The sequence below is a fragment of the Pezoporus wallicus genome, unplaced genomic scaffold, assembly GCF_028554395.1.
Source record: "Pezoporus wallicus isolate ANWC-B61680 ecotype Strahan unplaced genomic scaffold, APGP_CSIRO_Pwel_v1 contig_5231, whole genome shotgun sequence".
NCBI lineage: Eukaryota > Metazoa > Chordata > Aves > Psittaciformes > Psittacidae > Pezoporus > Pezoporus wallicus.
In genome coordinates, this window is record NW_026635973.1 from 1087232 (window position 1) to 1115231 (window position 28000).

A 28000-nucleotide genomic window follows, 5' to 3' on the forward strand; every position below is an offset into this window, starting at 1 on the left:
GAAAGAGCAAGAGCGAAAGGCAGGACCTTTCCCCTCACCGCTCCGGGCGGGGACGGACCCTGTGCAATACCACAGCTGGGCGCAGTCGGCGGGGGTCCGGTTTCCCCCGGGAGGCGGAGAGGGGAGGGTCCGTGCGCTGCCCTCCTCCCTCCGCGGCGGCGGGGCCGGCTTTGGCCCGTCCCTCCCCCGCCACATCGCCCTCCCGCCGGCGCTGCTGACGTGTCTGCTCCCTCCCCGCCGCCGGCGCCCGCCAACATGGCCGCAGCCGCGCCGCCGGACCCCCGGCTGCTGCTCGCCCTACTGCTGCTCCTGCCTTACACCGCCGCCGCCGGGCCCGGCCTGGGCCGCCGCTTCGCCGAGCGGAAGCGCTGCGCCGACCCCGAGTGCAGCAGTGAGTGGGGGCAGCGGGGCCGCGCCGCAGCCGGGGAGGGCTGAGGGGGTGTCCCGGGGAGGGCGGAGACCCCGGCTGGGGTGCGGGTAACCGTTGCCCGGTCCCCGGCGCTCGGCCCGGCCGCCGCCGCCGGGAAGCTGTTACGGGAATAGATGCAGAAGCCGCATGCTTCGTGGAGGCGCTTCCCAAAGCTCCCCCCCACCCCGGCTTTGGCACGGAAGTTGGGGAGAATCGGGGAGATGGAAAGGCGCCTCGTCCCTCTTTCTCCTTCAGACCAAGTTTTCAGCTCCCCTCAGCTCCTTCGGGCTTTTTATTCTTCTCTGCAGACCCCTTCTGTAATAAACCCGCTCTGTGGGTGGTGGTGATGCCTTCCAGGGGTCATTTCAGGGCTGGTTCTCTAGGACACCGATGTCATCTTTCACCCCGTCTAATTTAATATTAATAATTAGCTTCATAATGTGCTTCTGCAGTGTAATTCTCAAGTGCTTTGTCAAACGCTTGCCTTGATCAGTGAGTTTGCCTTATTCTTTGAATAATCTCTTATTTGTTTTTAATAATTTCCTATTTTAGTTATACTTTAAGTTCTTATCTCTTCACCTAATCTGGAAAATAGGAAAACACTGCGTGTGGGGAGGTCTGGTTTTCTGCCGCTTAGCAAAGACCCTTTTCACTAAATGGTTTTCTTCTTGCTGTTATTTTGAAGTAATACTGTTCTTTTTCGCGTTCTTATGCAGTGTTAATGTGCCGAGGGAAGGCAATGCAGGATTTTAAAGGTCCAGATTGTCGCTTTGTAAATTTTAAGAAGGGAGAAGCCGTTTATGTATATTACAAACTCATAGGAGAATCAACCGAGCTTTGGGCTGGAAGTGTAAGTACTGTAAAGCATTTGTTCTACTTGCTCTTCTTGGTGTTTACTGGTCATCTTTTTGTCCTTCCTTTTGCCTTGTAGGGAAATGCGTAAGGTTTTGAACATAGCTAAATAGCATAATGAATGCCATTTTGTCTTGAGACTCGTGTGAAATGGGATGTGGTTCGATAAAACCTAAAGCGTTAAGTGCTGTGGAAAATGGGCAATGCTAATGTGTGCTAAAAACTGTTAGAAAACTGCCTTTGTACTGAAAAACTCCATTGCAACGCTGTAAGTGTTGGCCCATAAGCCTGCCTGAAAGCTGAGCCTCCCTTCCCTTGTGTTTACCCGTGACGCGGTCTCATCCTGTGTGCTGTAATACTGCTAAAGATTGTTCCATGTACATGTTTTAATTGTGCTTCTCAGTATCGAGGTGCTGTCTTCCCCTTTTTGTCTGAGCTGGAAGCAGAGTTGGAGGGAAAAGCAGTGAAACTAAAAAGAACGAAGGAAAAATAGGGTTTAAAAAGGGCTGTTTCTCAGCTGTGGTGTAGCAGCTTGCAGAGTTGTGGCCTTGTCTGAGTCGTCTTCCTTGGGCAATCTGAGAGGCTGCTACTAATGGGAAAGGAGTGTCCCCATCCTTGCAGCTATTTCATAGAAAACTCCTCTTAGCTTTCATGATAAGGACCTTGTTTGCTTGACAGAAGTAGAACTGAGATTCCCTGGAGGAAGAGAAGTTTTTGTGGGCTTCCCTTGAAAATGCTCACGGTCTGGAGGTTGCTTAGACTTAGTGCCTGTTGCCCCCTCTCCATGCTTTCCTAACATACCTTTTTGTATCAGAATCATTTGTGTCAACCTCATTTCTTACTCTGGGCTTCTACAGGGGGTAGACAACTGCCCACAGCTGGGCTGCTCAAAGCCACACCAGGGTGTTGACTGTGGGACTAGTGGTTTAGTGAAAAGCAGGATGTATCACTTTCTCCAACCTGTTCAGGCTGGGTGTGGACAGCCAAACTCTCAGCAGGAGCTCAATCCTATTAGAATGATACAGGAGAGAGCAGAAAACTGCAGCACGTGGTTAAAGAAGAAATTATAATTGTATCATGCTGGTAATTCCCTTCTGACATGAACTGTACCATAAATAATCTGGTTAATTAGCCAGTGCAGGTTTCCAGGGCTGCCAGTTCTTGAGACGCAGAGTAGCAGCATGGGCCAATTTTGCATCTTCTAACAAGGTGTAATAGAGGCTGCAAGATCAGACAGCAGCTTTCAGGTAATTGCTGAGTTAATATTCACTTTAACTCTTCACTGATAGGGAAGCTCACGCAACAATTAGGTGTGTCTCCAGTTTAAAAGGATGTTTGCTTTGATTTTAAAAAGTAAAAGCTGAAGTTGCAGAATTGCCAAGCTCTTGTTTGTTGTTGGTTTTTAATTGCGTTACAGTGTTTTCTGTGTTCTTTTTAGGGCAGTGATGACAGACTGTTTCCTTTCAGTTGGTGGCTATAATGTATTTCTTTTCTCCCTGGTTTGATTGACTACTTCTGTTAATCAATAATGCTGCAACAACCAGCCTGCAGACGCTGCAGCAGGGTCAGAGGTGCTTTCCCTGGCATGTGTGACCCTGTCTCTGACTTGCAGATAGTGCTGGAGTCTCTCTCGTGCAGCGTGACTTCCCATGCCACATTCGGCCAGGCAACTTGATTTATGCAGACCAGGCGTGCCTGCGGCGAGCAGCCTTGGAGCTGGGGGAGGCTGCTGCTTGCTAATTAAAACCAGGTTACTGGTGAGGTCTGTGATCAGATAGATCACAGTGGAAGGCATGTTACCTTCTGCCACAGCACTTTTTGTGTTCATGCCTGTCATTTGATCCCATGTATCTGTCCTGCTGTTTTTTCCTTTTCCCAAAGTTTTAGGGGAAAGCATTAGGAAAGTATTTTAGTAGAAAGTATGAGATCAAGGGATAACTGGTATTCTCATCTTCAGAGGCTAGGGGAATATGTGTATGAGAAACTTCAACTACTGCAGCCTGGGGCTTATTTCAAACAAGCTGGAAATGCAGACTAATCCTGAAATCGATTTTGAGGAGCAATGCGAAATACAGTAGAATATTGGACCTGAAGGGGGATAATATCATAAGAAAGGAGCCTTTTGCCAAGGCTGAAAGAATCTATAGCAGTTGGGTGTGGGATTTATTTGCCTTTCCTTTTCTAATTCACTCCACCCTTCTCAAGCCATTGTTGAGTATTTTATGATCCCAGTCTTGTACACTTCATTGCTTGTGGAACTCCCATTGAGCTCAGTGAGCATTTAGCATGTGAAAAACCTCTGGAACCCAGCTATAATGTCTACTCTATACATTATATGGCATGTAGTTTTAGCAGAGCTGTCTAAACCTCATTAATAAAGCAAAGCCAAATGCTTGGTCACTATTCTCTGACCATTATTTAACAGTGACTTTATGCTATGAATTTCATGGATACTTCAGTTCCAGGAAAATACTTGATTCATGACACCCCCCCCCCCCGACCGAATGGTGAAGAACATTGGGTACTCTCATTGTCCAGTGCACTGTGTCCTGCTCTAAAATCAGTCTCCTCTTCAGCATCCCACTCTCATTGCTTATACCGTCAATTTGTGTTATGTAGACTTGCCTCCCATGCATTTCTCCTGCACTCTGCCCTCATCTTTAGCAGGGTCCAGAACTCCAAAACTACTTCAGATAATTCCAAGTAAACCCTGCTGCTTTTTAACAAAATGCTTCAGCAGTTACGGCAGCCATAAGATGAAATAACCATCTTCTGCAAAGGGCTGATCTTTATCCCTTTGACTCAAGCTTGGGAAAGCTGTCTGGCTTTGCATTACAAGAAGTGGACTTGGCTGCAGATTGTGGCTTTTTTGGAGTAGTTTTTGTTTTCAAACCTTGCACATAAGGTAATAAGAAGGAAGTTGAAGGCTAAATTTAAGGGAAAATGGGAAGACAGAATACGTCTGGAGGACCCAGAGGATGAGGGAATTTTTTTCCTGTTGTTTCTGGTTTTCTTAGCAACTCAGGAGTTCAGCAAGGGTAGACCAACCCAACTCTTCTTTCACCAATGTTCTGCAATTTGAGGTACCCGTGATGGCTGATTTAGGGATGTGGGCTATAAGCTTAAAAACATTTGAACATCTTCTTTCCCAGCTGTCTGTTTTCTGTCTCCTGTCTCTGAGGTAGGTGGTGTGAGGGTCTGGCTTCTTGGTGGTGGTAGGTGAATGTTCTCTTAACCTGTGGGCACTGATGGGGATGGGTGCTGTATGTGCAGCTATGTGGTTCATCCACCCAGAGCATTTTAGCTGGAAACAGGGTGGAAATGAAGGGTGCACTTTGTGTTTGCCTTATTTACTTGGCATTCATAATGCCTTTCCTCTATCATGTCCATAGCAGATGAAGAATGTTTCCTTTATTTGCACAATGAGGCATTTTTTCCCTTACAAGAGAGGACTTGTAAGGAGAGGACCAGATGAGATTTTGGGCATGCAGGTCCCATACGGCTCATAAACCCCGTAAGTGGTGAACTGGGTCACTTCAGAGGACTTGTATGGTCAGCAGCTTGGATTATGCTAAATGAGTTTCAAATTGTGGTGCCTAATTATAATGGTAGTCACGGAGTTTAGGGTGTAAGGAGACAACTTTGAATCTTCCGCTTTTGTTTACAGAAAGGTCATTAAAACCAGAACAGAAGTTTCTTAGAGAGAAGCAGGCCAATATAGAATAGAACTATAGTATACCCCAAAAGGACTAGCTTTTGATTTGGCTAGTCTGGTTTAATTTCCCATTCCCAGTAATAACCCCACAGACATTCTGTGTTTGCCAGAAGGCAATAGATTGATTTATTTTCCCAATATATGTGTAACTATGGAGATATCAACTATGGAAGGTTGATATCTCAAGATTTGAATGAGAAATAGTTAAGGAAGGAAGCCCTTTAATGCATTAGTGCTTACTTTGCTTGCGTAACAAAACCCCAAAAGTTTTAATACATATTACTTCCCTCCTTATTTTTTCTGTTATGCTATTGTAAATCCAGTAAACTTCATCCCAGGTTAACCTATTTCAGTGATTCCAGTGTAACAAAGCATACATTGATATATCCCTGATTGTTGTGACATGACTGGTTTCCTTTTGAATTTGGTCTTCAGCTGAGTGCTCTTACTGAAGAAGAGTAACAATTCCTGAGGAAATCACCAACACTTTTTATTCCCCCTCCACCAATATTTTGGTTGTCTAGGAAAGTCTGTACCTCTTGAGGTGTGTTCACCAGGCTCTAACTGCCTGGATTATCTAATCTGCATAGTGACAGCATTCTATTAATATTGGCTTCTAGACAGCCCTTGTCAGAACTCTCAAGTGAGAGCATTACTATGTAGATCATATCTGGTGAGTGATCAGAGAGATTCATTTCTTCCACCATTTTTGCCTTGGTTTAGCACATTGACTTGCTTGAAAATAGCCATCTGTGACTGATTTTCGTGTGTATTAGTCACTGAAGAGCAGCAATGCGTTTGCAGAAGGAGTCTATTTTCCACTCAGGCTGTAAAATAGAGGATTACCTCAGGTGCAATTCTGCATTTTCCTAAAAAATTAAGATTTTTTTTTTTTTCTTAAGATGCAAAGTGTGCATATTTCAGGCTATAATATTGTGCAGTCAAAGATCCTCTTTGCTTGTGAAAATTACTTGAGGCATGTGTGGTGCCAGTGAGAGTGCTCTGTAGCAGTTAAAGCACATAAGCCCGAGCTCCTGGGCTTCACTCGCAGCTCCTAATAACCTGTTACAAGTCAGGCTTTAAAGAAATGAACAGTAAAACTAACCAACTTCGCAAGGATGTTGGGAAACGTAAATATAAAACCTCAATGCAAGCTCTTGCATGAATAAGGTATTGCTCATCTTTTTGTTTTATTTGCTGTGTTAAACTTCATTTAGAAATAGTTGAGTTTGATGTGTTTGCTACTAGTGACTGCAATGAGGATTTTAACATAGTCACATGATTTTGAAAGATTCTTCACTGCTTTTTGTTTGCTTGTGTTTGCTTTCTGGCAGGTTGGAAGTGATTTTGGATATTTTCCAAAGGATTTACTTGAAATAAATCATAATTATTCCAATGAAGAGCTAGAATTACCAACAGATGTAAGTCTTATTTGTTATTTTTAATTGGGCTTCTTCCTATTTCTTACCTTGGCAATAATATAATTATTAATATAATTAATAAAAATCCCTGAGGAGGAGAACGGGAACATGTCATCCATAGTTACCTTTTGTTAGTAAGCAGCTGCGTATGTGCAGAGATGCACATGTGTCAGGGATGGGATGTTTGTGCAGCAGCATATGTGTAAGCATCAGCCCAAAATGTGGGCATTGATATTTCTTTTCTTGAATATTCTGGTTTTCTTCTAATAAAATCTGCTTGGATTGAGCTCTAGAGATGCTCCTAGCTACTCACATATAGGCTCTCTGGGATGTATTCACGATTGTTTCTTTACCCAAACTTTGGAAGTTTAAAGTACTATCAGAAACAAACAAAACCTGATACACTAGCCCTTTGATTCTAGTCCTTCAACCTTTACACACATAAAAGGCTCTCACACACTAATAGAGAGTAACTTCAGAGTTGTTTGAGTAACGCCAGTTTGTGGATGCAGCTTCAGACCCTGATGAAATTGTGCTTGGTGCCTTGTGCTGCTGTGTAATTTTCAGAGCCTGTGTGACAGGCAGCTCCTGCTTGGAGGACCTGGGCGTTTAAGAAGGGACCAGCTAAAATAAATTGTAACAAACAAGTTAAACGTTTGCTTGCTTCTCTTCTCTGGCACTTGCAATAGACTTGTTCTCAATTTAAGATAGATACGATGAGTCAAATACGTTGCTTCCTTCCAGTTTGTTCCTTGCCAGGACTTTGATGGGCTAAGGGATAGCTTTTTATTTAGGTTTTTCAAGAGTTCTTGGGCAAAACTTCCACTATTTTGCAGCAGCAAAATTTCCAAGATAGTTTTGGTTAATTCTGCATGATGAATAGAATTTCCTTTGCTGCTGCATCTCTCTCTTACCCAACCAAATTGATTTGCTGTCATCACTGTAATAAAGCAAATAATATTTGTGACTACATACTGTTTTCCATTTCAGGAAACAGACTTTGTTTGCTTTGATGGCGGAAGGGATGATTTTGATAATTACAATGTGGATGAGCTTTTGAAGTCATTGCAAGAGACGATAGCAAATGAAGAGGAAACTGAATCAAGTGATCTAGGGACAAATCCAGCTGAAGTAACTGAAAGGGATGGGGAGATGGATCAGGTTGATTCAGTAAAGTCCTTTGATGCTTTGGAGACAGACAATCTTGAGCTAAGCACAGAAGACGAAGAAGCTCCTTCCATAACAGAGGAATTAGACAGTTCTCTTACAGAAGGAACTGAAAATACTGGGGGAGACTCCAGTGTCAATAGTCACAAAGAAAACTCTCAGGGAGATCAAATTGCACACGAGCACTTGAAAGGAATGCTACATGGGAAACTAAAAGGGCTAGAAAGTGAAAATACCAAAAACACTAGTATTCCTCAGGGTGAAACCAGTCAACTTGACAAAGAGAGTGAAGACGTCAATGCCTACACGCTTTTAAACAGAGAGCTCTCTGTGAACTTGAAAACAAAATTTGGCTCAACTGCTGATGCTATTGTATCAGATGATGAAGTGACTGGCCTTGTTACGCCTCTGGAAGATGATTTTAATGAAGATTTGAGCATTAATGCTCATGATGCAGAGAAGGAACCGGACTTTGCAGATCAGTCTGATGAAATTCCTTTGCTGTCTTTTATGGCAGAGGAAGAAATTCCATCCCGGGTGGATTTAGAAGATTATGAAAATGATGACATTGAGTCACAAAATCATGAACCTGATGAAGATGCAAAAGGTGCTGCAGAGCTAAATAACCAAAGAGACAATGAGGAAGAACCTGATTCAGATGCATTTGTTCATAAGGATGCCTTCAGTACGAGCAAGAGTTTGGGTGATGGTATAATCACGGACAGGTCTGAATCCAAACAAACAGAAGAGAAGCAGGATGAGGTAATGCTAATAAGTAAAAGAGAAGCACCAGCAATAACTCAACGTGAGGATCTCTCCAAAGAACTCCATAGAAGGGAACCTGTAGGTACAGGTGATCTGGGCTCAAAAGAAAAACCAAACAAAACTGAGCAGTTTGAAGAGCAGCTCAAAGTTGATGATACTGAGTCACATACTGAAGAGCTGAAGAGTACAGCTGTGCCTGATCCTCATGTTTTGCCTAGTCCAGGAGATGTTGTGGAGTCTAAATCATTTGTTAAAAGCAACAAAGATGCTTTAAAACCACCTGTTGGTGATATCAGCAAAAGTCCAGGAAGAGTGCTACTTGCTCAAACAGAGGAAGATGAGAACAGGTTTGAAGATGACAACTTGGAAGAGGTCTTGGAAAACAATTTAAAGCACAGAAAGTTATGGGAGAAAACAGAGGAGAAAGGAAGAGCTGAGGACAAGCCTTCTGTTGATGTTCCAGCCAAACCAGTGGAAGAGGTAAAAAATGCATCTCAAAATGACTTAAGAGATGCTGACCTCTTGAAGAAGCAACTGGAGCATGGAGTGCCTGCTGTGGAGAAAAAGCTTCTAAGACATGAAGAAGATTTGAAACAAACAGAGGAGACTGATCATGAAAATCAAAAATCCATCTCTCTTAACAAAGATCCTGAAGTGAAAAGGAGAAACATGAAAGAAACCTCTGCAGGGGAGGGGGATCCAAGCCGTAGAGGAGCTGTTGAGCAACCTAGGCCACAGGAAAATGAGATTGAGTATTCAGAGGCAGGTGTGGAAGAAGAGCTTTCAAGAAAACTTGGCAAGACAACAGTACTTGAAGAAAGCATTGAGAGACGTTCCCCTGAATCACACTCAAAAAGCACTGCACAGAATACTAATACAGAGAATCTTGCTCAGCAAAGAACTGCTCGTACTGGGAGTGCAGATACAGACACAAATCTTGGCACAAATTTAGCAAAAGAAAGAACACTGAGATCAAAATTGCCATCTGAAGAGCCAGGTGCTGAAGATGACCCTGACCTGAAACAAGTAGTGGAAGAGCTATTAGAAGATGAGAATGCTGCAAGTGCAAAGCTGTCACAAGCAAGGGCTGCACATGTACAGGGTAATATGCTAAATATTAAAGGTACAAATCCTGAATTACAAGTGGCAAGTGAAGCTGTCTTGGGAACCACAAGCCCTACTTATGAAACAGGAGAGGAAATTAAACCATTTTCTATGGAGGCTAAAAAACATACCAGCATGCAAGATACCAGCAAGACTGTGAAGGGAGAGGTTGACATACCAGTGAGTGAAGATGCTAAACTGGATGAGATGGAACATGTCATGGACAATGATGATGATGAGTTTTTTGAAGCTAAGGAACCATCAGCTGGGGAAGAGCTTAATTTTCCATCTCCTGACATAGAAGACAACAATGACTTTAGCCAAAGAAAAAGTCATCTCCCAGAGGACATTTCACAGAAAGAAGAGATGCAAAATTCAGAGCATACAAGAAATGACCACCATCAGTCTGTGCATTTCTACAGCCCTGCTGACAGCTCAGCAGCCCCCAGTGACACTGCAACAGACTTCAGTGAGTCTGTGAAGCGGCTCACAATAATGAGAGATTTCCTTGATGAAAAGCGCATAACACGTCTACAAAAGTACCTCGGGCTCCAGCACGTGGTGAGGATAGAAGCCATGTTTCAGGACATGAAGATAGAGATGGAGCTGGCTCAGAAGGCAAGCCATAATAATGAAGATATAGAAAAAACTTTGGACCAGATACTTGAGTTTTCGGAAACGAGCATTATGGATTTTGTAGGAAAAGTTCTGGATTCCAGAGTGGCAGAAAATAAAGAGGAGGTGGTGAAAGAGATGGATTTGTATGATGAGGAGAGTGCACTGATGGATGATATTCAAGAATTAATATATTCTTTAAGGAGTAAATACTCATCTGCTAGTGAGAGTGTCCCACTTGCATCTATTCCAGAAGTGGAAGATGATCAGCTGCACATCCAAGGTAGGATGTTAAGCTGGCTAATAAATAGATGAAATGGCAGTAAAACCCTATCCCAGACAACACTGAGTAACCCAGAGAAGCTTTAAGAAGAGGGTGAGGGAGAATTCAAAGAGGCCCTGTGCAGCCTGCTGGGAATGTGCTTATTTTTAATGTGTATTTTTGGCATTGTGATGGGTGGCCCAGGGATAAATCCTGAGAGAACATGTTGAGCTTAGCATGTCTGTTATTATGGGCCAGGTTCTGTGTAAGGTAAGTATATAGATGTGGGTGGAAGAAGACTTTCAGGTCACGTCTGTACCTCCTCTCAAGAAATAGGGATTCACATATACTGATGTGCTGAATTTTCTGGAGGGTGTAGAGCAGTCTTTATTTTTTTCCTTCCAAACTAGTTAGCACCTAATTATGAAAGATTCAGTGATTAATGCAAAGTTCAGGCACTAAATCCATGCACCTCAGATCTCAGATGTCCCTATCATATTTTGCCCCCATTCGTAAAAGAATGCATATACTGAACAAACAGGTCTTTTGATGGGGAAGAACCAGTGGTAGAGTCTGCTGCAAACTTGCTTGTTTTTCTAATTAATGCGCAGGGTGGTGAGATACACTCTTAGAAAGGCTCCTTTTCTAGTAGTAGATGTTAAATATATGATTTATGATAAAGTCATGTATGATGACAGTATTTCACCTTACAGTATCTCATAGCAAGGTCAGTGGTTGATACCTTGCATAAATTCCATATAAACATTTAATTAGATGTGACTAAAAGTTGACTGGGAGTACACTGGGAGCAATACACAAGCTGAAGTGTTTAAAAAGTGCCAGGAAAGCCTTGTCAAATCCAGTATTTCACTGGAGACAGCTGTGGATAAGAAACACACATTAGCTCAGTCCTTAATTCATATCTCCCTGTCTGTCACAGATGGTGCAGAAGAGACTAGGTATGATGGTGTTTCCATCAGAAACCCAAATGCCATTGATGAGAACAATCAGGAATTTCAGCAGCTTGAGGATAAGAGGCCAGAACAGCTTACTGAGGAGAAGGAGGAGAATGCTGTTAATGTTCTACCTGAGCATGAAGAGTCCAACTTCTCAGAAGCAGCTGAAGAAGGGAATGATAGTGAAGGAACATCACTGCTGCAAGATACTTCCTTTGGGTCAAATGATTCAGGAGAGGCTACCAGGGAAGATATCACTGCAGGTAACCTTTTGGAATTGGGCTGTTTTGTTCTGCTTTTAAGGAGGAGCGTGGTGGAATGACCTTTAGGCAAATACTAAGGTTTTTCACTAATATTTTTATTGTACGCTGCTGTAATCCTACTGGTTTCCACTAACCTGTGACAGTCCTCTAGTGGCAGTATTGTAGTGTTACCACTCATCTCAGCAGAGCAGTTTTTTCTGCTGCCTTTTTGCACTATAGAAATCAGAGAAGTTCTCCTGTAAGTGCCACAGTCAGAACTCTGAGCTGGGGCTGCTGGACTGTCAGGATGGTAGGAGTCAAAGAGCAGAAATCTCTGGCAGCATACCACCAGCTCAGGTTTTCTCCTACTTGCAGGTGGACTGACAGTCTATTAGGCTATATAATCATGTGCTCTCATTCATTTTAACCTGTGACTCTAAGCTGTATTTCTAGGGAAGAGGGACTGTAGTTTCTCTTTATCAGTTCAATAATTTCTGGCCTGCTTTTTGTGGAAGTAGGAGAAATGTTTGACTCTGTTTTGCTAGGCCTTCTCCCCCCTGGAACAAGTGTGCCAACTCATCAGTATGCTAAGGAGGGAAACAGCTCTGTTTTGGCATGAAACTACCTTTGACTCCATTCTCAGTGCTAAGCCCAGCTTTGCTATTCTACATTCACCTCTGATTATACTTAATATATCCATCTTAACAGAGCATATAGAAGAACTTCAGGCACATTTTGCTTAACTTTTTGAGGTACTATATCATCCCCATAGCCAAGTGCTTTTGATCAGCTTCTGAAGGAAACTCTAGTTTGAATGCAGAGATACCTATGGATTTTAAATGGCTGGTGGATTACTTACGTGGTTAAGCAGTCGGATATCCTGCGGTATTTTAGGCCATCTTACATTCCTTCCTAAATGGTTGTTGAATGCTGTTTGCCAGGAATTCCTGTACTACTGCTGAGAAGACGCAAGGTGGATGTTTGTAGAACTGCTGTTCCACAGTGTACCAACACGCTGGTTATTTTTAGCTGCTAACTTGAAATAACGGCAACAGTAGCAGTAAGAGCAGGCAGGCTGCGGATTAGGGTAGACGTAAAGACAGTTTAAAGCTCGTGCTGTACTAACAGCTCTGTAAGCTTACTAGAAGATGTAGATTTATTGATCAGAACGTGTGTGCTTTTCTGTTGCTGACTTGCTGCTGAAGGAGCTGTACATGCTCTGACGCAGGCTTGGCAAAGTCACTGTGTACTTGTGTCCGTCGTTCCTAAATCAGGCTCTGGAGCATCTACCACGTTTTCTAAGGATTTTTGCCTGTTTTTTCACTGGCCTTCAGCACCATAACTTGAAATCTCGACTCGGAGACCGCGGGGTGGGTGACATACAGAAGCGGGTGGCCGTGTCAGCGCCTCACGCTGAGGCGTGAGGTAACACATGTCTCTCTGTCCCCGCAGACCCCGAGGAAGCCACCGGGCTGCCCCTAGGACGCGGGTCGGAGGCGGCCGCCGCCTCACAGGAGGGAGCCACGTTCGGAGCGGGCCCGGCCGTCCGGGAGCTGCTGCGCCGGGTGAGTGTGGCGGAGGCGGCGGCGGCTGCGCATGCGTGCGGCGCGCGGCGATGACGTGTGTGGCGGGGCGGTGTGTGTGTGTATGTGCGGGGTCAGTCCGGGCTGACGTGTGACAGACACCGGCGGCTGCATCGCGCCGCCATGGACCAGGTGCGCGGGGCGGGCGGGCGGGCGGGGGGAGGGAGTCGTGGCGCGCCGGCCGTTGGGAGCCGTTAACGGACGTTGCGAACCGTTAACGGCCGCTGGGTCAGACGTGACGAGCGGCGGAAGCGCCCCGAGTGACAGCACAACACCCCCCCCCCCCGACACTCTGCCCCCTGAGGGAGACGGGTCGAGGCGGGAATTGCGCCGCCACACCGAGGGGTTCGATGTGGGGGCAGTCCCGGGGGAGCGGAGGTGTCTGCCGGCAGAGACACGGGCAGGGACGGCTGCCTGGCCTCCGCCGCGCTCTGGGGACCGGGGGGCCTGACAAAGCCCCCTTTGCGCGGAAAAGGCTGTGTGCCATCGTTTCAGTGTCACGTTCAGCCCGTGGCGGCTTTCTGCAGGGCTCGTACAGCTTGTGTTGCGAGTGTATGTATCAGTCCTGTAAGATGTTCCAAGGTGCTCACACCTTTTCCAGGCGTTCGGTGCTCTCTGGCCCTCAGAATCGTATGACGAGGCACATAACATATGACCCTGTGACCAGGGTGGCAGCTGGGAAGAGATCTGAGCCGTTGTTGCAACATCTTTATGTAAAGCTGTTTGTTTTCCTATATTTTTCCGTCCTCACAGCTTTATTTGGAATCTGATCCAAATAACTACTAGTGCTGTGTAACAGAATGTGTGTATAGACTTATTCTGGTGTAGCTGTTCCTTGTCAGCAGGTTGTTACTGTCAGGTGTCTTCCACATACTCAGACTTTACAGTTGAAGTGCAGGCATCAATCTGCTCTGTGGTTTTTTTCAGTTTCAGTTCCAGTTTACATTAAAAAGTGCCAGAAGGATCTAGGTAGTTCTCTGGTTTTATGAAGGGAATAAAAGCCTTTGGCTTATGCTTATTTTGCCTGAGTATTTAACAAAAACATATTCATAGTTGCCAATGCTGTTGGTTTTCAGCTGGTTGCTACCCTGCCTGAGGAAATTCGTCCTGGGCCAGATTTCCATGGACTTCCATGGGAGCCTATTATTATCACTGCCTTAGTGGGAATTGCCACACTTGCTATAATTTTCTGGAGAACCTGCCTTTCAGTGAGTACACTTTATGCTTGCAAGCCTGCTGATATTTCACTTGCTGAGTGATCTTTTGTATGGTTCAACTGTTTCTGAATTACCAGGGTTGAAGCAGTATGTAGTCTTTCATGTTTTAGACCATTCTGCTGTTTATAGCATGAACATGAACTAAATGCTGGGCTTGGTGACTAAAGTAAGTTGTACCTTCCTTCAAGTTAAGAAGCAATTCCTCTAAGCTATTAATCGAAGATTGCTTAGTAAGAGGCAGTTTCAAAAGCAGATTGGGGAGTATGATGTAAATAAAGGAGGATGAGTTAAGGGTCATCGTATCTTTGAAATGCCTTCCATGTGCTTGAGCCTGTTGCTGGCTATGTCCTGTCTCCAAAACAAGCAGTTAATCCTCTCCCCTTCATGTTGTCCAGCTTGCAGGCACTGCGTTTAGAAACCCAAAACCTGCTTCTAATTCCCACTGGAGAGCGCCTTTCCCACTCTTTTCCTCACTCTGCATTTGTCCTCCCCTTTCCTACAAAGATAATTTTCTGTGCAAGAAAAATACTGTCACCAGGTCTCAAGTATAGCAGTGCGTCTCCTTGGGAACTGATGGATTAAAATCAAACAGGGCAGTTTATTCCACAGCTGGTGAGTTCTGGAAGGCTGTGGAATACTTTATCAAAAAAAATTAAATATTATCTGTAACAATATTGCTATTTTTTTCCTTGCTTAGTTTTAACATTGAACATACCAGGTCAGTTTCAAATGCAAAATAACATTAATAAAGTGACATAAAAAGAAAGCTTCTGAAACTCTTCAAGGGTGTTGATTTCAAGATAAGCAACTCTCATGAACCGGGGTGCAGGTGTGTTTTGTGTTTGCAAGTTCATGACTGGTTTATGCAAAATGGCTTCATATTCTTTATTGCAAATTGGATGTGGGCAGTTACTGCTACCCTTCTAGTGACGGTTACAGACATTTACCAGGGCTCTAGGACAGGGCATTAACCTAGAAGCTTCTATTAGGAAACAGCTTAAGCTTGTTTCCAGCATTATTCAATGATCTTCTTGGCAGTGAGGGATATGTTTTCCATATGCTGCTTTAACCTGTGTATAAGTGGTGAATTTTTTAGCTTGCCACTTTTTTATTGCTAATTTTATTTTTCTTTTCCTCTTCTGTAGGTAAAGAGTAGAATATATCAAGGTAAGTTTCTCTGCTTTTCAGTATACTTTATACTTAATGCATGTAAAAGTTTTGAAGTTTGTTTTAGACAACCAAGTATTCATTTTCCCTCCCTTTCAAAGAGAATGCTCAGTCTAAGGTTACTGTGTAGGCTAGGCTAGTAGGTACTGAATCTGAAGATTTCAGATTTGGTTTTGGTAATGCCTTTATTAGGAGAAAAAATGGAGCTTGCACCTGCAAATTAAAGGACAAGGAAAAGCTCCACCTTGTTCAATGTAAATGTGGTCTGTACTGGTATGATGGTGGTAGGGCAGTTTGGTTTGGTCTTCTGACTAGAAGTGGATCTGACTTTGCTTGTTGCTTCTCACAAAAAGCATTACCTAGTTTCTCTTGCCTTTTTGGATTGAGGGGACCCTGAAACTGACTGCTGTGCAGTTGCAAAGAGACCTTCTAAATGTAGACCTAAATACGAGGTACACCTGTGGCTAGCACATCCTTTCTTACAAGAACATTTCTTCAGCTTCAAGTAAATAAAACTGAATTCTGCTTCTCCATTCAGTATACTTTAAGGTAGGGTGTTTGCTGAAATTAATAGTCGAATACAAAATGAAAATACAAAAGAATTGTCTTCACGTGAACTCTGCCTCTTTCTTCCTCACAAACCATACTATTTATCAGTCACTCCTCTCTAGTTTAACTGTAGTTATACAACAGTTTCCTTCTATACAATTAATGCAAAATTGGTGAGCTGGAAAAAGTCCATCTTGGATCTTTAAGATGATTTCTATACTGCAAAAGAATTACTGTCATTGGAGGGCAAAAAGAGTTGGTATTGGTGGTGTAGAAATTACTTACCAGCATGCCCCCAAAAAAGTGAGGAACATGGGTCTCGTCCTCTTTCCCCTCCTCAACCTCCCCAGATATTCTTCTGTATGATACTGTATAGAAACTACTAAATCTAAGGGCAAACAGATGTTCTTAAAGCATGATAAAGGTGATGTTATTTTTAAAGTCTTTATCTAAAATAGAGGAATATTAACAGTGACAAAAATGCTTTTAAAAGGTAGATTATGTTTGGAATCCCAAAGATAAAATCTACTCTCCACTCTTCACTACAGCAGTGAAACTGGGAGACCAAGTTAATGCAGGGATTCCTGTCCCCGTTAAACTGCTGAGGACTGCCTGGTACCTCAGCAGTTGTTGGCCCTTCTCCGCAGAGCAGGAAGAGCTGGGGATCTTCTGGCCCAGGAGACCTTATGTGGGAGGGGAAGGAGGAGCAGCAGTTGCCATTGCATCCTGTGGGATGCGGTTGAAACAACCAGTGTTTCCCGTTTGTGCTGCAGGATTTGCTGTGTAGCAAATGGGACTTGGGGTGTTCAAATGCGGGGGTAGTTTAGGACTTGAAAAAGCACAGTTGGATGTTCTTTAAATTAGTTTACAATAAAGTAATTTAAGTATGTTAATGCTTTTTGTTGAATCCTAAGGGTTGGTTGACAACTTGTTTAGGCTGAGAAAAAATGCATGCCTAAAGAACTGTTGCTCAGTCACAGCCCTTTTGAAGTCTGTTAGAAAGTGGTGCATTTCCTTGAGGCTTAATGATGCCATCTGCTAGCTGAGGCTTTTTTCTGTTCCCAGTAGGTCTTCCAGAGCTTTCATCCCATTATCTTTGCTGACCAAACGTGTGGTTTCAATAGAGCAAAAAGAGGCGGTTGTTAGGGAAGGTGTTGCGTCTCCCTGAGTGTCACAGCAGCAGTCTGAGACGGCTCTGACATCCTTGCTGGCAGTTCTCCCCTTGGGCATACCCCATCCGTGTGTAGCCAGCACCTTACTCTGCTCCACTGTGTGTTCTGTGACCAGCTTCTGTGAAGTGGATGCAAGAGCTATATGCTTTGCATCACTCTTCAGTGCTTTACTGTTTCAGTCATAACTTGCACTGAAAGTTGAAGATGGTCAGAGTGCTGCAGAAGGGCCTGACTGCCATGGAATTGACACTATCCTGGTTTATGTTTTAGTTCTTACTCGGAAATGTTCCCTAAAGTGGTGGTAATGATAGCTCTGATTTTCTTCTATTTCCCCTCACCCAGGATATAAAGTACAGTTACTGTAAGCTTTCTTTTTCTTCCTAGTGACTGAAAAGCAACTTGCTGAAAAGATTAAAAACCTCCTGCAAGAAAAAACAGAAATCTTACAAAAGATATCAGAATATGATCAAAAGGTATTGTTCTAGGTTATCATGCCTTGCTCCCTAATTTTCTGTTACTGGTTTAATGACACAGTCCATGCAACAGTTAGTACATTTTTCTTTTCTGTTCATACTATTATGTTGATGATCTCCTCAGTTCTGTTTGGTTGTTTTTCTGCTCAGATAAAGGAAGCAAAGGAGTCTGTGAAGGTAGCCCAAGAACAAAAAGATGTTCTCTCTGATGAAACTGCAGGGCTTAAGGTAAGGAACAATTAACTGCCTGTGTGCCAAAAGCAAGAACATCAGTAAAATAACTTGCTTTAGCTGGTGGTTTTATCTTTTTTTTCTTTGTTAGGATACTGTCAAAGAACTGGAAGAAGCAAATCGTCAGTTAGATGACAAAGTAAAAAATCTGCACTCAATGCTTGAAACGGAGAGAAAAAAGAATGAAAAGAAACAGAACAAGGTAGGATCAGTCACACTTGTGTCTTGTATTGTCCTTAACTTGACGTCCCCTAAAAGCCAGTCACAACCTCATGAGTAAACAGGTAGAGGTAGAGCAAACAGGGTGAACCACCTCAAAACGAGAACTGAAATGAAATTTCAGGTTCATCCCAAGCTCAAGGGGGAGAATCAGTTGATTTTTTTGTTGTTGTTGTATTGTTTGTTTGGGTTTTGTTAATTTTTGCTTTTGTGTTTTTTTTTTTTGGGTGGGGGTGGGATGATAGTTGGCTTTTGTGTTTTTTAAGATCTGATGTACTTGTGTGGTTACCTGCTTTCACACACAAACAGATATGTTCAAGTAATGGGCTAGTGGGCTAGTCTAATACTTCCTAGCTGGAGCCAGAAAGCTCCTTAACAATAGGAGCTGCAGGTTTCAGGTTGGTAAGAGATGTTTAGATATTTTCCTGCACTGAGAGGAAGCATCTAGATCTGTTGTAAGTGTGAAGGTCTCTAAGCTGTCCTTCATTCTTGTTGGCCAAGGGTATATATGTGGGGTTTTTTCCCCCTTCTTTTTAAAGCCTGATTTTCTGCTATTAACGATAAGCTTTAATAGGTTCTTTGGTCTTGTTTTGATCAAAGGTTGTTGCTAATGACAGGAACACGTGTTATTTCATTCTAGACTGTGCAGGTGTACAGGGAGCTTTCCCAACCATGAACAGGCAGATGCGCAAGGGGGAAGCTGGTTCTAATGTGCTGTTCCTTACCTTGCTGATAAGGCAGCAGTACGTTGCTGCTCGTTTAACAGCTGGTTTAAATGGGAATTTGGTGGTGTTTTGACTTTCCATTTATGCTTCCAAATCACTCAGGCTAAGGCATATATCAGATTAAAGTCATTTTCTTATATAGATCTTGGAAACTCAGAAGTCCTTGGAGAAACTACAAGACACTATCAGTGTACATTCTGCAGAGCTTTCAGAGGTAAGGCATTATCTACACCCTCTCAACAGTCACAAGTTCTTGTACTAGGAAAATTTATATCTAGGATGTAACAGAAAACATTAGATTGGCAGATTCCACATTGTTTGTGCGTATATACCTGTTTTGCGTTTTATCAGGTGACACATAACTCTTGTTCCATTGCAGTTTGACTTTTTGTCTTTTTGTTCCTTTTTGTTTCATATGTAGGTGCAGATAGCCCTTAATGAAGCTAAACTAAGTGAAGAAAAGGTGAAATCTGAGCTTCATCATGTGCAGGAAGAGAATGCCAGGCTGAAAAAGAGCAAGGAGCAAGTAAGTTATGCCCAAGCCAGGCAACTTCATTCATCTTTTGAATTAAGTATTTTGGCTTTATTCCTACTTTTCTTGAGTGTAGCTTCAGTGTGTCCTTCTTTTCTTAATTCTGTATTGCATATTATCAAGATAAACCTTAAGCCCCTTGTGCCTGCCTGCACAGCTTTTTTTACAGGCGAGTCACATGTCTTTAGCATGAAGGCATTGCCAGTTCCAGTGATTCAGTTTTTGTCAGCAGCTTCACAGACATTATGTGGTCAGGAGATAGCTACTTGGGATCAGGACTGAAGGAAGTTGTGGTAAAGGATTGCCAAAAAGCAGTTCTGAAGCTAAGCTAAACAGGGGAGGCCTTTATCCCTGAAATGTCATCACAGTTCTTTTACATATAATTGTAAATATCTGTCTGTTTTCTTTCTCTGTATGAGAAGTAGATGGCTTGTTAGAGAATATAGTTTAATTACCTCTGGACTGCAGCTAATTCTTTGTATTTTGAAGTGTGTGAGCACTTTGGTTCTGATGTTAGGATATTAGCTGAGAAAACATAAAATTTGCAAAATTACCTAACAATATAAACTGCAGAAAGATTTTGAGCATCCAGTTCTACCAGTGGGCTAGTGATGAGTGTGGAAACTGTGAAGTTTACTCTTTCTGTCACCTGTGGTGGTCGATTGTCAGTAGAGCTGATGTACACCCTGTGCTAAAAATAGAACAAGTAATCATCTTGCCTTGGTGCTTCACACAGCTGCTAAAAGAAGCTGAAGGTTGGAGTGAGAGGCATACTGAGCTCAGTGAGCAGATCAAACTGTATCAGAAATCTCAGAAGGACATAGAAGAAGCACTTGCCTACAAGGAAAATGAAATTGAGGTAGGTTCTCTATTATATGCTTGCTTTAAATATTACACATCATAAATTACTTTGAAATACTTTACAAAACACAGAGTGATTCTTCTTCAGTGAAACTTTGCTTTCATTACTAGGTTTTAACCAACTGCATTATGCAGCTGAAGCAGCTAGACACGGGTTCAGCATCCGAAGCCAAGAAGGATGGCGAAGGGCATGAATGGAGCACAGGAGAGGACCTGGCCAATGGAGAGTTGCCAGGTACAGTCACTCTACCTCCTGGCTGATATGCCCAGTGGCTAAAGCATATGCAGTGGTATGCTCATGTCATTTCATACAGTGAACAAGGGGAATCCATATTTATAGCTGCCTATGAGTTAAGAGACTGCCAGCTTCAATCGTCAAACACAAAATGTATATATATGCGGGCTCCAAATTCCCATGTTTTGATTTTAGATACTATCTTCAGTAGCAAGTAGTGCATCCAAATTAATATTAGTATAGTGGCTAGAAGTAGTGACAAGAAGTAATCTTCTGAATGCTTTTTGGAGTAAATCTAATAGTTCTGTTGTGCTGGCTGTGGAATAGCAATCATGCATTGTTCCCCATGGTTTTGGGTTTGGGTTGGGTTTTTTACCAAGTAAGGAGACCTAACCCAGATTAAAGTGTGGGGATTGTTATTTTTGACAGCTGCACACTCCAGGGAATTGGGGATAAAAAACAGGGAACACAAATATATTTTTCTCTTCTAGATAATGAGAGTGAGAAGATGAAGACTCAGATTAAGCAGATGATGGATGTATCCAGGGTATGCTGCACAAGATACCTCATAGAATCATAGAATGGTTTGAATTGGAAAGGGTCTTAAGATCATCCAGTTCCAACTACCTGCCATGGTTAGGGACATCTCACACTGGACCATGTCACCCAGGGCTCTGTCCAGCCTGGCCTTGAACACTGCGCAGGGGTGGAGCATTTACCACTTCTTTGAGCAGCCTGTGCCAGTGCCTCACCACCCTCACAAAGAAGAACTTCTTCCTGATATCCAATCTAAACTTCCCCTGTTTAAGTTTAAACCCATCACCCCTTCATCCTATCACTGCAGTCCCTGATGAAGAGTCCCTCCCCAGCATCCTTGTAGGCCCCCTTCAGGTACTGGGAGCTGCTATGAGGTCTCCACACAGCTTCTCTTCTCCAGGCTGAACAGCCCCAACTTTCTCAGCCTGTCTTCGTATGGGAGGTGCTCCAGTCCCCTGATCATCCTCATGGCCTCCTCTGGACTTGCTCCAACTGCTCCATGTCCTTATGTTGAGGACACAAGAACTGCACACAGTGCTCCAAATGTGGTCTCTCGAGAGCAGAGTATTATCTAATAAATGTAGCCATGTTGCTGCTATGCCTAAGATGGTAACTTTCAGCTCCTCTTTTCAGGTAAAAACTATGTTATCCATAGTTGAAGAAGACAGAAATCTTCTGCAATCCAAACTGAGTGATGAAGTAACAGCAAGACATGAGCTGGAAGGTAGGCTTAGCAAAAGAATTGTTTAAGATGAAACGTTGTTTGTGGTTTAAAAAGAAACGGAGCATTTATGGGGCATATTGGTTCTCATTGCAGCTTCTTTCACCTTCCTCACTTACCTTTGCTTCTCCAACAGAGCAAATAAAAAAATTAGAACATGACTCCTGTTCGCTCCAGTCGGCCAAAACTCGGCTAGAAAATGAATGCAAAACACTACAGCAGAAAGTGGAGATTCTTGGGGAGCTTTACCAGCAGAAGGAGATGGCACTCCAGAAGTAAGCCTTTGAGTACTGTTCCACTATCCAAATGCTCTTTGCTCAGAATGATCAAACTACTTGAAGTTGTATTTGGAATGAAAGGTGCTGGCTACTGTTTCAGCATGGTTGAAGGTAGTACTCCTTTGTTTTCCAGTGTTCCATGCAATATTGCCTTCTGCTGTTCTGGAGAAGGGGGGACGTGTGGCTTGGTCTGCAAATTCTGTGCTTTGTCCAGAAGAGTATAGTGGCCATTGAGATTTGTTTCAGTTACTCTGACCTCAGTTCAGTGCAGTCTAATTCTCATCCTGCAGAAGAATTAGTATTTTAGCTGTGGGAGCTTTGTGCATTCTTAAAGGGATTAACGAAGGCTGAGTTTGTGGTGCAGCCGAGATGAATGAATTGCTAGCAGTGAAGAACTAGTTGTGTATCTGTGTTCATTCCTTATTTATTTACTTAGTGAAATATCTGTAATACTGTCTGAATTTTGGGGGGAAAATTGAGAACAGATTCAGGGACATTTTCAGCTGAATTCCGTAGGAAGGCTGAAATTGTGGTGGAGAAGCAACTGAAAGTTCTAGGGTTCAGGTGTATAGGTTGGTGGAAGCATAGGGTTGGAACAAGCTAAGTAGTGAAACTTCCTGACCTAATAACTTCAGGATCCAGATGTAGTAAACACATAGTGGAGTGGTATAGAGTAGCCCATCTTTCAAGGAAAACTTCCTCTTGACCTCTCTGAAGAGTTTTTATAGCTTCCAAAACTCTTACGAAGTTACACTGCCTGTTACTGCTTCTTGGCTAGAATGATTCTATGTATGTTCATGTAGGCAAGGAATGGTTATTAGCAATAGTTAACTTCCTACTAGGTTAATGGTTTCAGTTATGTGGTTCTAACTCTTGTAAGTTAGGATCACATAAGAATCCCTTAAACACTTCAAGAAACGTATGAAAAATTACAAAGGTAGTGAACTGAGGAGTTACAAAAAGACTGTGGAAATGTGTTGTATAATACATCGCCAGAGAGAGAACTTAGAAGTAAGCTTCTTTCCACATGTTTGATGACTGTTGAATGTGTGTATCACCTGACTCCTAAATTTCTCCCTTTTTACTACACATTCGTTTCTTTGTCTCCCTTGGTTGGATGTTAGTTCTGTGTATTTCCTTGTTTGAACCTTTGTAAAGGTGGATTACCAGCTGTAGGCCTGGGAAGTAAACTACAGGATGAAAAGAGATTAACTGTCTTGCAGTTGTTAGGTTCTGGCAAAACTTAGTTGCTGACAGAACTTTCCAGTCAACTCTGCCTCCTTAGTTTTCAGGTGTTACACATAGTGGGTTTGTCTGTTGGTTTCAGAAGACGGTATTTCTGTCTCTTAAAAAGCCTCAAACCTCTTTTTATTCTCTTTGTAGTGTCACTCATTTTTATACATTCTGCTTATCACTGTTGTTAGCAGGGGAATACTTTGGTTTTGAGATGTAGTAGATGTAGGATAGTGGAATAGATGGTGCTTTGTTTTGTTTTTCCATGCAGAAAACTAACTCAGGAAGAGTATGAGCGTCAGGAGAAGGAGCAGAAGCTGTCTGCTGCTGATGAAAAAGCAGTGCTGGCCATCGAGGAAGTAAAAGTTTACAAGTAACTTCAGTTTCTAAAGGCTCCTTGTTTTCCTTTATTTCAGCTGTTGAAGAAAACTCATTTAAAGCTTTCTCCTTCCTCTCTTTTTCCCCTTTGTACAGGCAAAGGATTCAAGATATGGAAGAAGAATTGCAAAAAACAGAGAGATCTTACAAAAACCAGGTAAACTTCTTGCTTGCTGGTTATTGTATCACCTTTTACTGCCTTGTTCCAGTGCTCTGTAGTGAGTTACTGGAAATACTAGGAGTTGCACAAAATAAACCAAACCACTTCTTACCTTCTCAGATTGCTGCCCATGAGAAAAAGGCACATGACAATTGGGTAAGAACGTTATTCCTTTTCCAACCCAGACCGCTTATATTTGACTCCAGGTTGGTGCAGTTAATGCAGTTGGCAAAACTTTTCCTAACAGCTTATTGCCCGCTCTGCTGAGAGAGCTCTGGCTGAAGAAAAGAGAGAAGCTGCCAACCTGAGGCAAAAGTAAGTACAGTACAGACCATTGTTACTGCTCTTTGAACGTGCTGTCTGTTGCTTGGGAGAGGAGCTCCAACAGTGTGAGGTGCTCAGGCAGCCTGCTTGCTCAGAGTGTGTAATGCATCTTTGAGTTACTACTTTTAAACTGTTAGGGTTAAAGTAAGATTTCTTGGTGAAAGCTGTACCATTTTACAGTTCAGTTTGCCTTGTTACATGATAACAAATATAACTTGAGTAATAAAAGCTTGATTTTTTTTTTTAAATTAGATTAATAGAGGTAAACCAAAAAATCGTCATGCTTCAAAGACCTTTAATTGTAAAGCCAACTCCAGGCAGACCTGACCGCCAGGTCCCACCACGGCGAGGTAAATCCTGCTTTTTCTCCCAAAACTTTGGTCTTTGAACCAGAATATCCTAGAAAAATAGGGCTTTGATATAGTGTAGAAAATGAAATCAAGTGGTTTTAATTCTTTGGCATAGGGCCCTTAAGCAGAGATGGCTCTTTTGGCCCATCACCCGTGAGTGGAGGAAATCCATCACCCACACAGATGATCGAAGTTCCTGCCCGGCCCCTTTCTGCTCCTCGCAGGGAAGGCTCAAGAGGTGAATTTGGTAAGCAGTGAGGCTTCCCTGCTGTGATAGCTGTCTTTTGTGCTACAGACCCAGGAAAAGCAGAAATAGCTCAGGCATATATTGATTAGGTCCTTTTTTCCCTTAAGGTACAGTGGTAGATGGTCCCCCTGCTCCACGAAGGCCACCAGAGTTAGCTGGAAGGATGTCTGTTCCGGGTAAGTTACATGGGACTTGCATCCAACTCAACTTATTCACTAGTCTTTCACTTTCTAAATGTAAATTAAAAGCTCCTTACCCCAAGTGTGGCAGGACATGCATTGTGTCTCTCTTTGCAGACCTTGGGCCTGCTGTAGCATCCCTCATCAGCAGTGGGCCAAGAACCTCCTCCCCTTCCTCAGCAATGGATGGATTGGTAAGCTGAAACCACCCTGACCTTCAGGAAGTCTTTCTAAGACATGATTTGCTGTACTTCCTGCTTCTTCTTTAACTGTATCATCTTCTGTCTTGTCCATATCCTGTCACTATCCTTATTTGCTGTCCAAAAAACCCCAAAAGCAATCCTCTCCCAAAGAGTCTGAAGCCCCCTGGGCAGCTGCTGATTCACCTTCATCTCTTGAACCAGCTACAGTGAGTATTCAGAGGCTGCACATGGTGTTACTCTGCTTTGATGGAGAGGAATAACAGGCTTGGTGTTCTGAGCTGCTAAATAACAGAATGCTCTACAAAACTAACCCAGGGCTTACACTTCTGTCTCAAAAGTTTTCTCTAACGAGTGTAAACTTGTGGTTTTCATGGAATTATGGAAATGAAATCTTTCTTGTTAAGGACTGCAGGCAAACACTTTGGAGTGACTACACCAATAATCCGAAGCAGCTGACTTAACTGTGTTATTTAAGCACAATTCCATATGTAATTCCAGGTGCCAGGCCCTTTTCCGAAGGGGTGTCTGCTGAGGACCCTTCAAAAGGGATCAAATTTTTCTTTAGGACAACTTGAGCTAAAGAAAACCTGTCATCTCAGACGGTACACTAGGCACTCCTAGGTAGCGCAAGCAGTGCTCTTGGTGAAGGGACAATGGTGCAGCAACTTTCCCTGTTTAATGTGTTGTGGGGGTGTGCAGTTTTCTTCTTTCTCTCTCTTCCATCTCTTGTCCTTTGGGTGAGTGGTTTTGGTGTGCAGCACTGTCCATGCTTCTCTGGTGCAGTAACACACTCAGGTATAACCTCATCTCACACAGGCTAATGCCAGTACCAAAGGCCCACCTTCTTTCCCTGCGACACCTATCATGACCTCCCCAGCGATGGGACCTCCACCTCCACCGCCTGTTCGCTATGGACCGCCGCCGGCTCCCCTCCGTGGGCACTTTGGGCCTCGCCCTCTCCCTGTGCCCTTAGGTACGGTCACATTGCTGTGTGCTGAAACTCAAGCCCACTGTGCTCCTTGGGAGCCTTCTGCAGAGCTGAGACCTGCCATCCTCATGCTTCATGGGGTCTGCTGCCTTGCCCAGTAAGCTGGGACAAGCGAGCTTTTCCAGGCTCCTTAGTGCTAAGGTATTCCTTGTTGAGTCTAAAGGAGAAACCAGCAGCCAACAGTTGCTGGAATATAATTCACGGCCTGTGAAGTCTGCATGTGACGGCGACCCATTCCAGAGCTGCTCTGGAAAATGAAGAAATGAGGAATGAGTCTGGAGCTTCACTGCTTAGGTTAAAGATTTTTGTTTAACTCTGTCTTTTCCTTCCCTTCCAGTTCGTGGTGCTCCCTTGCCACCTCCAGCTGCAAGAGATTTCTTACCTGGCCCACCCTTAGGGATGAGAGATCTGCCTCCTGGCCCACTCCTGCCGCCTCCGGACCCCAGGGGCTACGGACGTGGGCACCCTCCTTTTCGACCCCTAGGTCCTCCTGGCCCACGAGATTATCCTCCAGGCCCACGGCTCCCCCCGCCTGGCTCCAGAGACTATGCACCTTCTCCCAGCAGAGACTTGCCTCCCTCGGGAGCCAGGGACTGCCCTGCAGCCCCAAAGGACTATGCACAGCCTCCAGCGCAGAACCCCTGACGCAGCGCCCGGGCAGCAGCTCAGCAGAACGGGACTCGGAGCGCACTTCCTGCAGTCAGGATTTTAGGAAATGGCTCTCTGGTCAAGGCCATTTGTCTCATTTCAGTATATTTTGGCTTTTGCAGGATTAATTTTTATCCAGTTGCTACAGACATGTGCATTTATGATCACCTTAAACTCATCCATCCTCTTGGCCTGCAAGAACCTTTTTGTGATGGACTTGAACCTCCTCTAAACGTGCAATAGAAAGGAAGTACCTGTGTGGCTAGTTTTAATTAAATGTAGCCTCTGTAACCAGTTGGTGAATGAACTAATTCTGTGACAAAATGTAAATCAAATCATTTCCTGTGGAAATAATTTTTTAAGTAAAATGCTATCCTACCTGCCTTCTCCACCACATCATTGAGCTGCAGTTGGGGTTGGCCAGGGGTTTACATCAGGACTGTGAGGTCTGTTTGGGCTTTTTTAAGAGGGGAAAAAAAGATGCCTGGTCTGAGCTCAGAAGCACAGATGACGCTGTAGGCAAAGGAAGGTCATAATAAAAAGCAAAATTCCTTTTGCTAAACCCTGAAGGCTTTCGTTCAGTGCCGGTTTTTGTCCAGGAATATTAGTTCAGTAATGGAACCAGGGATTTGAATCAAGACTGAACAACGGCCGCTGCTGTGAGGCTATAATGACTGTGTTACACTCACCCCGAACTGGTCTTGCTTCAGGTGAATGAGGACAATGGGGGGGGATCTCTCCCTCCTCAGCTGAAGGGCAGTGCAGAGCTGCAAATCTTTACCATGTTGTGGAGCGAGTTTGGAAGTGCAGCCAAATGCTCCAGGGTTCCAGACACTACAAAATTTCATGGTGGCTTTTGGCTTTCATGACTGGCTTGCAGCATTAAGCATGGTTTGACAGAGAAGTTTTCCTTTTAACTCAGTATTTAAGCTCAGTTCAGTTTCCTTAGCAGTAAGTCTGTACTTTTACAGCCTTTTTTTACTTACAGAGAGCTACTTCTGTTTTCTTTCCTTTTTTAAGTGGAGTGTGTATGAGCTGTATTCAGCTGTAGTGCTTTAAATGGGTTTGCATACACAAAATAGCTTTAAAAGCACACCCTGTGTTTGTAGATGCTCAAAAAGTCCCTGAATGTTAGTTGATACAAGGCTTATCTAACTCTGAGGTTTTTCAGAAGTGCTCTGTACTGAAGTAAGCTTTAGGGAAGAAAAAAAAAGGGGAAAACCAACTTGGAATAATAACCAACACCGCTGAAAGGCTGTCACAGCTTTACTGCCAGAGCACA

The 28000-nt window shown here is 43.5% G+C and overlaps 1 protein-coding gene across 3 annotated transcripts; it reads left to right on the top strand.

Moving 5' to 3' along the window:
• The first annotated feature begins 184 nt into the window (after positions 1-184).
• MIA3 (MIA SH3 domain ER export factor 3) lies at positions 185-27287 on the top strand. 3 transcript variants are annotated; one of them, XM_057398785.1, is made up of 29 exons: positions 188-391; positions 1126-1259; positions 6311-6397; positions 7388-10331; positions 11251-11529; positions 12961-13073; positions 14168-14299; positions 15454-15475; positions 17581-17669; positions 17820-17897; positions 17992-18102; positions 18987-19058; positions 19266-19370; positions 20113-20235; positions 20349-20472; positions 20964-21019; positions 21643-21733; positions 21867-22005; positions 23513-23614; positions 23716-23776; positions 23900-23935; positions 24027-24094; positions 24356-24453; positions 24569-24700; positions 24808-24876; positions 24997-25073; positions 25217-25288; positions 25899-26055; positions 26408-27287. In XM_057398785.1, exons 1-29 carry the CDS (start codon positions 256-258, stop codon positions 26713-26715), a joined length of 6015 nt encoding a protein of 2004 aa, XP_057254768.1. In that variant the 5' UTR covers positions 188-255; the 3' UTR covers positions 26716-27287. The 3 variants fall into 3 exon arrangements, with proteins under 3 accessions (XP_057254770.1, XP_057254768.1, XP_057254769.1); XM_057398786.1 differs by lacking the exon at positions 25217-25288; XM_057398787.1 differs by lacking the exons at positions 25217-25288; positions 25899-26055 and having other exon boundaries at positions 185-391; positions 26408-26613.
• The last annotated feature ends 713 nt before the right edge of the window (positions 27288-28000 follow it).

Excerpts from the sequence above, each read along its gene's own strand:
- MIA3 (XM_057398785.1), top strand. The coding sequence starts at position 256 with ATGGCCGCAGCCGCGCCGCCGGACCCCCGGCTGCTGCTCGCCCTACTG. Across the intron at positions 18,103-18,986 it reads ATGAAAAGAAACAGAACAAG|ATCTTGGAAACTCAGAAGTC; the intron begins GTAGGATCAGTC and ends TTTCTTATATAG. Across the intron at positions 20,236-20,348 it reads ACAAGGAAAATGAAATTGAG|GTTTTAACCAACTGCATTAT; the intron begins GTAGGTTCTCTA and ends TTTCATTACTAG.